Source organism: Etheostoma spectabile, chromosome 13 (assembly GCF_008692095.1).
Source record: "Etheostoma spectabile isolate EspeVRDwgs_2016 chromosome 13, UIUC_Espe_1.0, whole genome shotgun sequence".
NCBI lineage: Eukaryota > Metazoa > Chordata > Actinopteri > Perciformes > Percidae > Etheostoma > Etheostoma spectabile.
Window position 1 is genome coordinate 5,958,259 of NC_045745.1, and position 13,441 is coordinate 5,971,699.

The following is a 13,441-nucleotide window of genomic DNA, read 5'->3' on the forward strand; positions in this document are numbered from 1 at the left end:
TATATATATATATATAGCAGTGGTGACAAGACACTGGTGTCCCAACTGAAGTGAAGTGGACCCCAGATAGTGTGTTCCCCACCCTTACTCTTTGTGGCCGCCCATTCAGGAAGTCTAAGATCTATTTAATAAGCGTTGAGTTTAGCTGGAAGTGATCTCTAAGTCTGTTTGCTAGAATTTGCGCAGTTTGACCCAGGTGAAAAAAGCTTCTGGGGGGTTGTTAGAAATTACTCCGAACCATCACTTTAAGTCAAAACAAACGTTTTTGCCAGATGTTGCCACTGTCATCTTGATGCTCCAGGAGGATTTGGTTTTATCTTTTTGGTTTCTCTTAATATCAATATGCATATTTGTCTTGAATATGAAGATTCATTTAGTTGTTTGTCATCCCTCACCCAACTCAGCCTTCCAGAAGTTACCGTCTAGCAGTCCCAGGCTTATGCGGATTCTGGAGCATTTAACGCTGCTTTCACCCGGAGACCTGATCCCTTATGCGGAGGCCCTCACAGCCAGCATGGCCCTGCTGCTGGAGCCTGCCGTGCCTCGCAGAATACTGCAGACCCTTAACAAGCTCTGGATGGGCCTCAACACTGTGATGCCCCGCAGGTACGTGCTCTGGACATGGTTAAATGTCAAAGAATTAAAAAATGCTACTGTTACAGCCTCAAGGGAGAATACAACTGAATGTCACATGGGAATGCTATATCATGGTAATTGGAAAATTCAATTTGTTTACATTATGCAAGTGTAACTGTCACATAAGATTCCAGATAATTGATATATGTGGGTGGATATGATATATTTTCTGGCTTAAGGCGTTATTAACATAACTTAAATGAATGGCATCATTTGAGTATTGGGGCTCAAAATCAATCAAGTGTCCAATTAAGTATCTTTTCTTCACTAATTACAATGCTGGCTCTAAGACTTGTTCCATTGTCTCAGTGTTTTGTTTAATTGTTTGTTTTAATATATACAAAACATCAATTAAAACAACTAATTAGAATGCTGAATCTTTTGCTCAAGTTAATAGCAAAAATGTAAATAAAAAAAGAAAAATTTAAGGGCCTTTTCTGACCTGGGCCTAACATCATCCGGAGAGATTGGACAGCTCTAATGTTGTGTTCACAAATCTTTAAAACTAGTAAGACAGTAGTGTGTACACGTGCATTTTGAGTGACCACTTGTGATCAGATCATACTTACCCACTCTATATGCAAATAAACACGTACATAATTTCTTTTTTGTTATTGTTGTGTGGCGATTTTAGTTGTTACTCTAAATGAAATTATTACAGAAACATGCGATGATTAGTGAAAAACTGCATGTGTGGCTTCAGTAGTCTACAAAGTGCAACGCCAAAAAGAGTCTTACTACAAAAATATTCACTAACTTCTAATAAGTGTTCTATTACAAGCAACAGGAGGTCTTTAATGTGACCCACGACACATTCGCCTACACACTGCTCAAAGAAAGCTCAAAGAAAGTGGCGCAGACCACCTGCGTATGTGGTTAGATTCATATTTGTATGTATCTTCAGTCAAAGGTTAACCGTAGTACTTGACTTGGTGTCAACTCTCCTGAGACTGTGTTAAGTTCCTGTGAGATTAAATGGATTAAATGGAGACCTGTGGAAGAAGAGTTGTTGCCCTTAACCCCAGGCTGCTTGCGCAATGATTATTGTGTGAATAGATCAGAGGTATTGAGCCATACAACTCTGTCAGCCTGCGTGAACTCTCCGGACAGAAAAGGGTAACCCTCACTCTGCCCCAGGGCCCATAGGAGCAGTTACCAAAGCTCTGAGAAGACATCCTATTGATCCAAAATGGTTGTGTAACAAGAAGAGCTCAGGGCAGGAAAACTGAGGGAGACTCTCCATGAGGGGAGCTTTAAGGGATAGTTGCCCACTCCCTCTTCCCTTCCTCAACCCTAAGTATTGAATGTTGCAGAGGGCTGGGCTCTGGTGGTCCCAGCAGGAGGGCAGCAGTGTCAAATTTCACTTGATTGATGTCAGTGCAGTAAGCCGCAGGACTGCTTGGAGCTCCAAGAGTGCCCTGCTGTTTATAGTTTAGCATTGGTCTGATAAGAGAGATTAAGGGTGAAATGCTGTCACAGACTAATTTGTGATTAACTGAATTAAACCCCTAATGAAGTGTGTCTTATATCACATTTTAGTAGCATCTAAGTCTTTTTCTCCCAAAATACAATAAATCCATTTTGGGAAATAAGATGGACAGTTCATGATTTGTTAATAGTTGGTAGTTCATCTGGATAAGTGTTTTTGTCAACGAGCAATTTTATCTCTCTTTATGTTCTGTCAGTCTTTTTGAATGTTAGACATCTCAGTTTGAAATGAAATTCTTTGAGTTATGAAGGTTGAAATACTGGGCCAAAGAAACCCCAAAGTAGTTCCTCTACTTCAAAACAATGAGTGTTCTATGAGTGAACGTTTAATTTAATGTCTGTGTTGCAGGTTGTGGGTGATGACCGTAAACGCCCTCCAACCTTCAGCTAAGCTGCTCCGGCAGCAGAAGTACACTCAGAACGACCTGATGGTGGACCCTCTCATTGTGCTGCGCTGTGATCAAAGGGTGTACAGGTAACCACAGGACATATTCTAAAGGACCACATATGGACACATACAGCACACGTAGACACACAACTGTCCTGTTTGTGCTACATTGGATGATTGCATACACACACCTGTTCACACATTTGTTGTCTATGGTAATGTACATCCTTGTGGTCATAAGTTTTTGGCCACATGTTTATACGTCACATGTACCCCCACAAATAGCTTGCATTTATTTTCATAGTATACAAGAATGGTTAGGATGGGAAACATTACAACACAAAAATTACAGGTTCAACTTTTTTTTTTATTAGGTGTCCTCCTTTAATGGACATTGTCCTTCACATGCTGAATGGCTACCTGCTGGCCTCAAAAGCCTACCTACACTGCCACCTGAAGGAGACGGCGGACTTTGAGCGGCAGAGCCAGACAGTCTCAAACCTGGGCGTGCCTGGACAGCCAGATACACCCGAGGTCACCAGGGAGGAGCTGAAAAACGCCCTGCTATCTGCACAGGTATTTTAATCACAATTTGACACACAAATGCACTTTGTAAATGCATTTTATAAAGAAATATGGCCTGAAATCAAGATAACCACCTGATTCTATTTAACCCAAGGACAGCGCAGCAGTCCAGATTCTCCTGGAAGTGTGTCTGCCAACCTCTGAAGAGCAGCAGCTGGGGGCCACCACAGAGAGCCTTCTGAGTAGTATTGGGGGCCCCTTGCCAGGAAAATTGAAACAGGGAAGCCTGGGGCCCAGAGCCAGGAGGGGCGTGGAGGACGCCGAGCCAGAGGGAGGCCTTCTTAGTGACTTGAGGGAGGTGCAATGTCTCATCTGTTGTCTGCTGCATCAGATGTTCATTGCAGACCCTAACATTGCCAAGTTGGTCCATTTTCAGGTAACATTATAGGAAGAAGATGAAGTGGGCTCTACGCTTGATGTTTGTGTGTTTTGCTGTGAGTGGGAAGGCTGGTAGGTTTGCAGACATAAAAGAGTGTGTTGTAACAGGTCTGAATAAAAGGCCAACGGGGAATCTTTATGACATTGCTGCTTCTTATTGACAATACTACATGACTAGATCTTCTTGCTTCTCTCCAAATGTTATCATGCAAATACCGTTTGTGTGAGTAGTTGAGTGTATAGTTCCATCTTACTGTTAATACCTTCAAGTCAGTTTTTCAAAAGAGCCAAGTCGTTTTGACCCCATTAGTTATCACATTCTGCCATGGCATTAGTAGTAAGTAGCTGCAAAACTCCCAGGAGTAGCAGAGGGCCATATGGTGGATCTCATCAAACCAATCCTGCTTCTGTCAAGCTAGTCCACGCTTGTCCACACTGCCAAAGTACTTGTGTGTGCTTAAATGACTACTTGATTAAATTTACTGTGTATTCCTCATTCCTTCCTTATCATTCTCCGTCTTTGTGTCTCTCTCTGTCAGGGTTACCCTCAAGCTCTGCTGCCTCTAACTGTGGCAGGCATCCCTTCCATCCATATCTGTCTGGACTTCATCCCAGAGCTGCTGGCCCAGCCCCAGCTGGAAAAGCAGGTGAGGCCTTTAAACACCCCTCCCCTCTCATCTTCCCTGTTTTTCCTGGCTTTAAATCCCAGACTTGCCCTGAGCTTGTGCCAGAGCCTCTCTTACACATGCATTTTTCTGTTTTGAAGCAGCTCTTTTGGGAGCTCTCTGCTGAGTGTTTGCATATTTGCTATATAAATATGTAAGGGAAAATGTGTAGCTGTTCTGAATGTGTGTTTCCACACAGATCTTTGCAATCCAGTTGCTGTCATACTTGTGTACCCAGTACGCGCTACCTAAATCCCTCAGTGTGGCCAGGTTGGCCATCAGTGTCATGGGCACCCTCCTCACAGGTCAGTGAACTGTGTCTTGTACGTCTGCTACATTCATGCTTTTGGTTGTGGCCTTCTTTACTCACCACACTTCTTTGTATCTACTTTTGTGTCTCCATTCTTGAATTTGCTCCCAGCAGACTTACTGTATACTGTAACTTAATGCAGCATACAGTATGTCTTGATATTTGTATCCCTATATTTGGCTGCCACCGTCTGGCCTTTGGCTGTTAGTGCAGCATTCTCGCTCCATTACATAAGTGCATAGTGTGTACCAGCCTGTTAGCCACTGTATTTATTGTTGACACAGTTCTTGTGGGTAATGTAAGTATGTTCTGTTTTTTAGTGCTGACTCGTGCCAAGCGTTTCTTCTTCTTCATGCCCATCCTGCCGTGCCTGGTGGCCTTCTGCCAGGCCTTCCCTCCGCTCTATGATGATGTCGCAGGTCTGCTAGTACAAGTGGGCCAGGTTTGTGCCTCTGACGTTGCCACCAAAGCCAGGGACATTGACCCTCTCATCGCTCGTGAGTATAGTTAGTAACTTTCGTAGCTTTTTATCAGTACGCACTGTGTAACAATTCATTTTTATTGTTGCGACCACCAGTGTAGAAAGACTGTGTAGTATACTGTACATCTTCAAGGTTATCAAGTAGGGACCTCCTAACAGATGTTCAGGTAAATTCCTCTTCCAAAAAGATTAACAGAAACTTTGGTGTTGGTGGCGTTATTCATATTAAACACTAAGAGATCAACCAGCGTGAAACAGCTCAAATGTAGCCATTGGCACACAGACATTTTTGTTTTTTTTAGTATTAGATTAGAGACTGTCACAAAGTAATATTAGTTGACCTTTTCTGTAATTAGCTTTGCCCTTTACCCACACAAGGGGCTAGACCAAATTAAACAGATAGTAATGTTTTTAAAATTTAGATTTAAAATTACAAAAATAAAAGGCCCCCAGTGTTTGTCATTTAATATTGAGTCTTGATCCAATATTTAAATGTTATTACGTAATGTTGCTGCAAATGTTGGACAGTTGAATACTAATACTTGAAACTAAGAAAATACATCTTTACTTTAAAAGTTTCCTTCAATGGTTATGGTAAAGGACACCATCTTTCTCTGGATTCCTAATGAATTAACCTGTTTTGTAGTTTTGGGCCTGTTCCATCCAGATGCCATCCAGTTAATATCTTCTGGTGATCCAGCCCTGGGTGTGCCAGATCTCATCCAGTTATTAAGTTCAGCTTTAAATACTGATCTTACAGATTGACTCTGGGCAATACCAACTATAGATAATATGTACTTTATATAGTGTGTAGATTTGGAAAAGCGATGTCCATTTATTCAGAAGCTCTCCGAGGTAAGACCACATGGACAGAAAAAGCGAGAATTTAAATTGTGCATGTGCCTTGAAATTTTGTATGTGGACATGGTATATGATCACTATTTCTAGATATACATGCATACCAGAAACTGCAAACAAATCTGTATTGTAGATGAGTCTGAACCATAGTAATATAATGAAGACAGATGGCAAATAGATAGTTAGAAAGATCTATCAGTGTTTAATGAATAGGGTTGGGTGCAGAAACACGGAGCCAATAGGGCACTGGTTCCAACGTAAACGGTAGTAACAAGACCGAATAAGATCCAAATGTCAGTGCCTCATTTAGGTGCCTGGCATCGCTGCACGCTACTCTACGTGACCGTTAGCTAGTAGCTGGATTAAACACAAAGGTTAAAATGCTGACAGTTTACGACAAGCGGTGTAAAGTGTGAGTGTACTTCCCTGGAGAGGATTCCAACACCGGAACGCAACAGTCTGCAGCCGTCGTAAAAACAGCGCAGACGGTGCGTTCACTGGAAACTCGTCAGCCTTGTGGTATATTTTACGTTATTGTAAAATACCTTTTTCATGTCTTGTGCTTGTTTTTGTTGTTTAACAGCACTGGTGAAATAAGTCATTGTTATAAGTTATTATTACATTATTAATCAATCATTTAATTTTGACAATATGGCCTTAGCAATAAACAAGCCGTTCTTTAATGTCGCCAAAATATTATATTATTATATTATATACATTATAAATATACTATGTATATTTCGGTTTAGGCACTGGCACCGTTTTAAAAGTATCGATTTAGCACCGGTACATAATGAATAACGTTAATAAGACGTTTATTCATTTTCTGCCGCAGGCCTGCAGTATCTGAAGGAGAAGCCTCAGGGGGCGGTGGCTTCAGGAGGAGGTTCTTCCCAGCTGACTTTACCCCAGAGAACAGCAGAGGAGCTCGGTGGAGCTGACCCTGATGTCCAGCTCTGTTACTGTGTGGAGGCCACCTTCATGGACATCATCAGCTCCACCCTTCATGGACTATAGACACACATATTCTAGAAGGAGAGAGAAAGGGACTGGACTTAAACCAACAACTCTATACACTGCCTCTGAAAGACTTTGAGAGGGCTACTGTCAACACGCATCCATTCATCTTTCACAAATGGACTGGGACTGCTGTCACCTTTGTCATTGGCTTTCAGAGGATGTAAGGTTGTGTGTGGGACATGTTTCTGGTCATCCATTCTAATCTGTTCAGTCGGGACTGAAGCCAAGTACTGAACAAATCATTCTCTACCATTTCACACCCTGTAAATAAATCATGATCTTCAATTTATTTTGAAAATGTATGTGTATGTTCTCTGAGTTGTAGAAAGTAAAATACTGAAAATGTTAAATGGGCATATTTAAATTTAAACCTTTTCTCAGCTACTGAAAATGGAAAATGTTGCCTTAATTAATATGTAGAGCTTTTGTACTGTGTTTGTTTGTAATAAAACAAAAAAACTTTAATTGATGAAGGGTATTTGGGACAAAGGGAAACATTTAGGGTTCATCTGAATCTCTTCCGTTGTCAGGACGTTCACACGGGTCTGGTGGGATCCCGGTTCGGACTGTTCCAGTCTCCGGTCTGGACCATAGGTCTGGACGAGTCGGTTAACAACTTTAGTTCATTCTAATTTCGTCCCGCCCCCTGTTCTCGCGGTGTGTGATATTTAAGTGACTATATAATTTTCCCAGGTTATTAGACTAAACCAGAAGGTGAAGGGCGGACATGTTTAATTGGCGCCTAGCTGCTTTCTGGTTAGCGTTAAGCCTAGCTCCATTCTGAATCTTCTGAATCTAGACTTTTTTTTTTTTTAAGAAATACCTGCTTTTAGGACAAGGAGAGGCTGCGAGGAGACCAGGGCCTGGGTCGATCTGCTAACCGAGGCATTTTGGACTAAAGGTAACGACCTCCACTTTTACTGCCACAAACCTAAGAAGAAAAACTATTTATCCTAATTTCTTTTGATTTATTAAATGCCTTTAAGAACTCCAGAGGGCTCCTAAATCCTTCTAATAGTCTTATTGTGGGTGTGGGTGTGGGTGTGGGGTCTGTAGATATTTCTTTAATATTCTGAAGTGTGATGCAATGCGCAGAGCAGATAATCTGAGGAATGTCTCCGTGTGTGTGTGTGTGATGTGGTCTGTTTGGTTTTTAGTTAGTTTCAGTAGAGGTGATCCACATGGCAAACTGGGCCACTGGTGTTAGATTCTAAATCACTTAACTCTTAACTAATAACAATATTGAATGGACACTGTTAAAATCATTGTTCAGACTTGGTCTTGGGGCCTGCTATTAAACACTCACTGGTTTAGCTCATGGCATATTAAAGATAGAAAGTCTTTCTATTCATATTTCACACTAAAACATACAGAACCGACGTTGCAGCAGAGCATGGACCGAGATAACCATCCTGATCTACAGAGCCCCTGTTGGGCTTATCTTTGTGGCTTACATGGTAAAACCATCTTATTGCACCCATAATTCTGTAGTGATTGCTTTCTGACTTAAAAATGTGGCTTCTTCTAAAATGGCTAATATTGCATTTTGCGTTAATGCCAGTTTAACGTTCAAAACCCCTTGTCAATAATATAAAGAACTGCTGTAACTGAAACGGACTGATAAGTTAACAGACAGTTTTAGAGCCTAGTTTGATTTGATACTAATCACTAAATGCACTTATTACTGCACATTAATACAACTGCAGCTGTGCCATCATATCCTAATAGACATGTCCTGGTAATTCACCAGAGGGCAGTCTTTCCACATTCAAAACAACAGATCCATCCTGTCAGACTAAACCCAATTAGTTAAAAAGTAAGTCCTCAGTCAGCAGTGAAGAACCTGAGAATAGGTTTCAAGGTTTGCTGAAATATAAAACTGCTCCTGGTATAGCGGTTACAGTGTAAAATGGCATATGGTTACAGAATTTATTAACAAGAAGATGATGTAAGTTACATTCTTATTTAAGGTATTCCCTGCCTCTACACAGTAATTCACTCCTGTATGTGCAACCAGAACGATCATGTACAGAAGATAGAATTGCCAAGGAATGAAACAAATAATCACACAGGAAGATATACATTTTATGGAAGTACTAAAAAGGTAATAAGTCATATACAAATGTGTGGATGGTATGTTTTGTAGTCTTTTATGTGAAGGGGTTTGAGTGACTTGCATCCACAAAGTCAAGTTCCCCATCTGCGTGTTGTGGAGGCCCTCTGCAGACGCTGGGGGTGTTGCTGCTGTGAGAGACGCCTGAAGCCAGTGGGGGTGAAATCACAGAGTAGTTTTGTTTTAACTGGCATGGCTGCTGTGCTTTCAGCACCAAGCACACAAAATACAACCCCTGACAAACTGCTGGAAGAGGGTGCTTAGGAGGAGACAGAAGGAAGTGAGAGATGTAGGCTATTTATTCTTTGTTGAGTATGAAAAGAAAACTCCAGGATATCCTGTTAAAGTAAACCCGTTGAGCTGGTGGAGTGATGGCTGCGGCAGTCGTTTGCTACCTTAGAGAGAGCTGCAGATGACATTCATTTTATAATTAGACACAAGCTCTCATGCTGCAAGCCCATTAACATGTTGATAATATATAACCATAATAATAATACTACTAATAATATATATACCAGTATATCAAACAGACTGAGCTGATTAAGTTGGGAATGTGAACATTGCTGCATCATTCATTCATAAAGTTTAAGCAGAAAATCCATCAATAGACACACTGACATGACCGGTTTTAAACACATGACCTCAAGTCAGACATGACACATCATTAAGGAAATAGCGTTGATTTCATGCTGACAAGCAACATTTTGAGTATTCTTTTTGACAAGAGGATCACAGCTGACTAGGCTTTTCAGCTCCTTATTGTCATATTGAACTAAGATTTCATGTCAGAACGCTGGAAAAAGTTCTTTTTATAGCTGTTGGCGACATTAGAGTCACAGTCTTAGAGTAATCTTTCTGGAGGTAGTGTAAATGACATGCTTTGAGCTTATGATATGATCATATTCTACAGGGATATAAAAAATGTCTATTGTGATCAAAAGTTGACTAAATATTTGTTGTTGGTCATTTTACAACCTATAATAGTGATATTTGTTGTTATAAATTCTGTTTGGACACATGATGGTAGTTGGAGTTCAGGGCGATCGGGTGCTCTGGGTCTGTGGCCTTGGAGCTGAATCTCTTATTTGCCGTGTAGTCTTTTTTTTTCCCAAGGATGTGTAAACACCAACCTGAAAAACAGTTTCCCAACAATGCCTCCACCTCTTTAGAAATCTCCCCAAGAACACCAGAGGGAAGCATGGAAATAGTGTTCTTAATGCACTAAGCTAGGTATACACTACCTCCAGCTTTTTGGATTCACATCACAGGTCTATTTGCTTCTGTTTACTTGCTAGTAAAAAGACGAGAGGCAGCATAAAATCACTTCAGCCTGTTACAAGAGTCGTCGAGGTGAGCAGAGCATTCTTTCCCTGTTGGCCTCAGTGGCTCTTTGAGAGAAAGGCACTTCAGGTATAATGCAGTAAAACACCCACATACAGCTGCGACTGCTGCTAAGCCATCCACAAGGACAGTGTTTGTCTCTCTAGTGCTCTTTGGGTATTTGACTTTTCAAATCTGCTCTTTAAGCACCAGATGTCCCACTTGTGTTTCTTCCAAACTGGAGTTCTAAATGTTCCAAGAGCTTTTTCATCTTGTTTCATAGAACATCCTTCATAGTTGCTCTGTTTCTGTCTGTGTCCATGTTGGTTTAGTGGCCATTTGTTTGACAGATAAATGCCTTTTATGTTTCTGTCCTTAAGCCATGTTGTCATCTTAGCTTTATGGATGGAAATGTTCTTCAGTTGTTTAATTGTTTGGTCCAAACTGAAATATCTTCACAACTTTTGGATAGGGATAGACAGATTTTTGGCCCTGGACGATTATTGTTGTGTTGTGTTGTTTATGGGTAGTTATGAATTAAAAAGGGCATTACTTTGATCCTCTACAGCTCTGTGTCTGTCCCTCTGCTTCGGTTGAACTCACCAATGAGTCTGGCTTAATGTCCCGCCCACAACACTATGACTATCTTTTACTGTGTATTATGTAGACAAAGGGTTGCATTAAACAATTACGGAGTTCACATTGCTATGACACAGGATTCCAACCGTAGAGACGGAACAGATTAGTTTCTTTAGCAGAAGCAATACAATCAAAATTAAATTAATAAACTCCTTTTTAGATTAATATTTTGTGTCAACATATTGATTTATTTGGTAAGTAGCCTTGTATTAAGCGGGATAATGTAGAGCGAGGTGGTTGTTATAGCGAATACATCCCCTTCAGGCTGATTCAAGATTCAAGATTCCTTTTGAAATGTTTTTTTGATTGATGCTAATATAAATATCGATGATGCTGGTAGATTGTTCCAAAGAGATGCTCCTCTGTATTTCAGTGTATGTTGGTTGAGGGACGTTCAAATGGGAGATGAAAGTCCTTAGAGTGTCTTGTATTGAGTGAATCTCTGTGGTTTTATGCCATCTAGATCGGTAGACATCGTATGGTCAAGCTGCAGAAGACTTATTTCTTTTATGAAAACATATTGATGCCTGTACAATGTGTTGTCATCCTTTTGATAAACTCAATTTTCAAGAACTCTAGAAAAGCAGGGCAGAACCGATATAGGACGATGGTTGGAGAATTGGGTGGAGTCACCAGATTTGAACACAGGTGGGACTTTGGGTACTTTTTAAGGTCCCCTTGTACAACCGCTGTTTCGAGGAATAAAGTGAAAACATGGCTGAGGGGCTCAACAACAGAGCAAGCTGCCTTCTTTACAAGACTCCATTTTATCTCATCATGGCTCGCAGCACAATCTTTCATTTTTAATATAGTGTCGTGCATTTCTTTGCAGGTAGGAGGCTCAAACATGCTAATACAAGGAAACTGCTCCTTGATATTACCAAGGACAGAATAATTTGTATTTTTTAGATTCTTGGCCAATAAGGGACCAATATTTACAAAACGTTGTTGGAATTATTTACAATGTACAATAGGTTAGTGAAAGCTGTAGCACCATCATTCTTAGATGTAAAAAGAATCTTGTTTTGCCTGATCAAAGAACAAGGGCAGACAAGTGAGATGGTGGTTTCTCTCAAATCTTCCCTCCGCCCCGTCGTCTTCGACTGTGGAAGCTGACAGAATTGATTACACGGAGCAGTAACACTTCGTCAGGCACGAATGCATTTTTCACAATGTGATGCTAGGAACAAAGGGACGCTATTTAAGCTTTCATAACACCCTCTAAAACCTTTGATTTCCCCCTCGGTTGAGCAGAAAATGTCAGGAAGACAGCGCTTTAAAGTTAATTGGCAGCATGTCAATGGTCTATTTACATTTTGTTCTTTTAAAGATGCATTTAATTACAAGAGCTGAAGAAATCTGCAGAGAGATGAGATGCGTTGCGTTGGTTGCCCTCCTCCCTGCAGACTCTCCTGCTCTGAGGGAGTGTAGGCAGGCTTGCCAATTAACCACAGACTAAAAAGACCCAGAGCTCCCATGTTTCAGCAGGTAAGAAGAGCACCAAATTTAAAGTGCCTGGCAGCAGATGTAACAGACAGTAGCATGTGGTTTGCATAATTTTGGGCTTCAAGCTACACTCAGAAGATGCAACAAAAATATTTTCTTTCAAGAGTTTTGTAACTCCAGGAAACTATTGCAAATTGGATGCAGGGAAGGCATAATCTGAAAGTGCTGTATGCAAGAACTTGGGCCCCCATTGGTTCTGCTTTCATCGTCAAATTAGTTTTTCTTCAACTAACAGGACTGAACCAGGAAAATGTGTTTGAAGTCATGTTCACATAAAGTCTGTCTGGCATTCATCATCATCATCATCATCATGGAGCAGTTACATTGACATCCCACAGTCTTCCATGTCTATACTCTTTGACTATTATATCACTGAAATGAACGAAACACAGATGAGGCAATGACGTGTCTGTGTCTGGCAAAATCACCTTGTTGCTGTGTTGATTTCTTTGAGAGCATGCCATCCATCCATCCATCTATCCATCTATCCATCCATCCATCTTCATCCGCTTATCCGGTATGTGGTCCCGGGGGCAGCAGCTCCAGCAGGGGCCCCCAAACTTCCCTTTCCCAAGCCACATCAACCAGCTCCGACTGGGGGATCCCGAGGCGTTCCCAGGCCAGGTTGGAGAATAAATCCCTCCACCTTTTCCTGGGTCTTCCCCGAGGCCTCCTCCCAGCTGGAGGCATCCTTACCAGATGCCTGAACCACCTCAACCGGGTCCTTTCATCGTGAAGGAGCAGCGGCTCTACTCCGAGCTCCTCTCGGATCTTCTCACCCTATCTCTAAGGGAGACCCAGCCCCCCTCCTGAGGAAACCTAACCCCAACCCAAACCCACCCCTTGTACCCTGGATCTGGTTCTTTGGGTCATGACCCTGCCTTCATGACCATAGGTGAGGGTAGGAACTAAAATTGATCGGTAGATCGAGAGCTTTGGCTTCTGGCTCAGCTCTCTTTTTCGTCACAACGGTGCGATAAATGGAATGTAATACCCCCCCGCTGCTCCGATTCTCCCGCTCCATGGTCCCCTCACTCGCGAACAAGACCCCAAG

At 41.5% G+C, this 13,441-nt stretch overlaps 1 protein-coding gene and 1 long non-coding RNA gene across 3 annotated transcripts in view; both read left to right on the forward strand.

The window, feature by feature from the left end:
• Nucleotides 1-7,272, forward strand: part of ints2 (integrator complex subunit 2) — a 26,782-nt gene extending 19,510 nt beyond the window's left edge. For both annotated transcript variants that reach the window (XM_032533829.1, XM_032533828.1), the window contains exons 18-25: nt 405-606; nt 2,474-2,599; nt 2,887-3,088; nt 3,192-3,473; nt 4,015-4,122; nt 4,340-4,445; nt 4,771-4,947; nt 6,625-7,272. In XM_032533829.1, the coding sequence (XP_032389720.1) occupies nt 405-606; nt 2,474-2,599; nt 2,887-3,088; nt 3,192-3,473; nt 4,015-4,122; nt 4,340-4,445; nt 4,771-4,947; nt 6,625-6,806 (1,385 nt within the window). In that variant the 3' untranslated portion in view covers nt 6,807-7,272. The remainder of the gene's footprint in view (nt 1-404; nt 607-2,473; nt 2,600-2,886; nt 3,089-3,191; nt 3,474-4,014; nt 4,123-4,339; nt 4,446-4,770; nt 4,948-6,624) is intronic.
• A 349-nt stretch (nt 7,273-7,621) lies between these two features.
• Nucleotides 7,622-13,441, forward strand: part of LOC116700541 (uncharacterized) — a 13,378-nt gene continuing 7,558 nt past the window's right edge. Inside the window, exons 1-2 of the long non-coding RNA XR_004334680.1 lie at nt 7,622-7,710; nt 13,007-13,011. This is a non-coding gene — a long non-coding RNA (uncharacterized LOC116700541). The remainder of the gene's footprint in view (nt 7,711-13,006; nt 13,012-13,441) is intronic.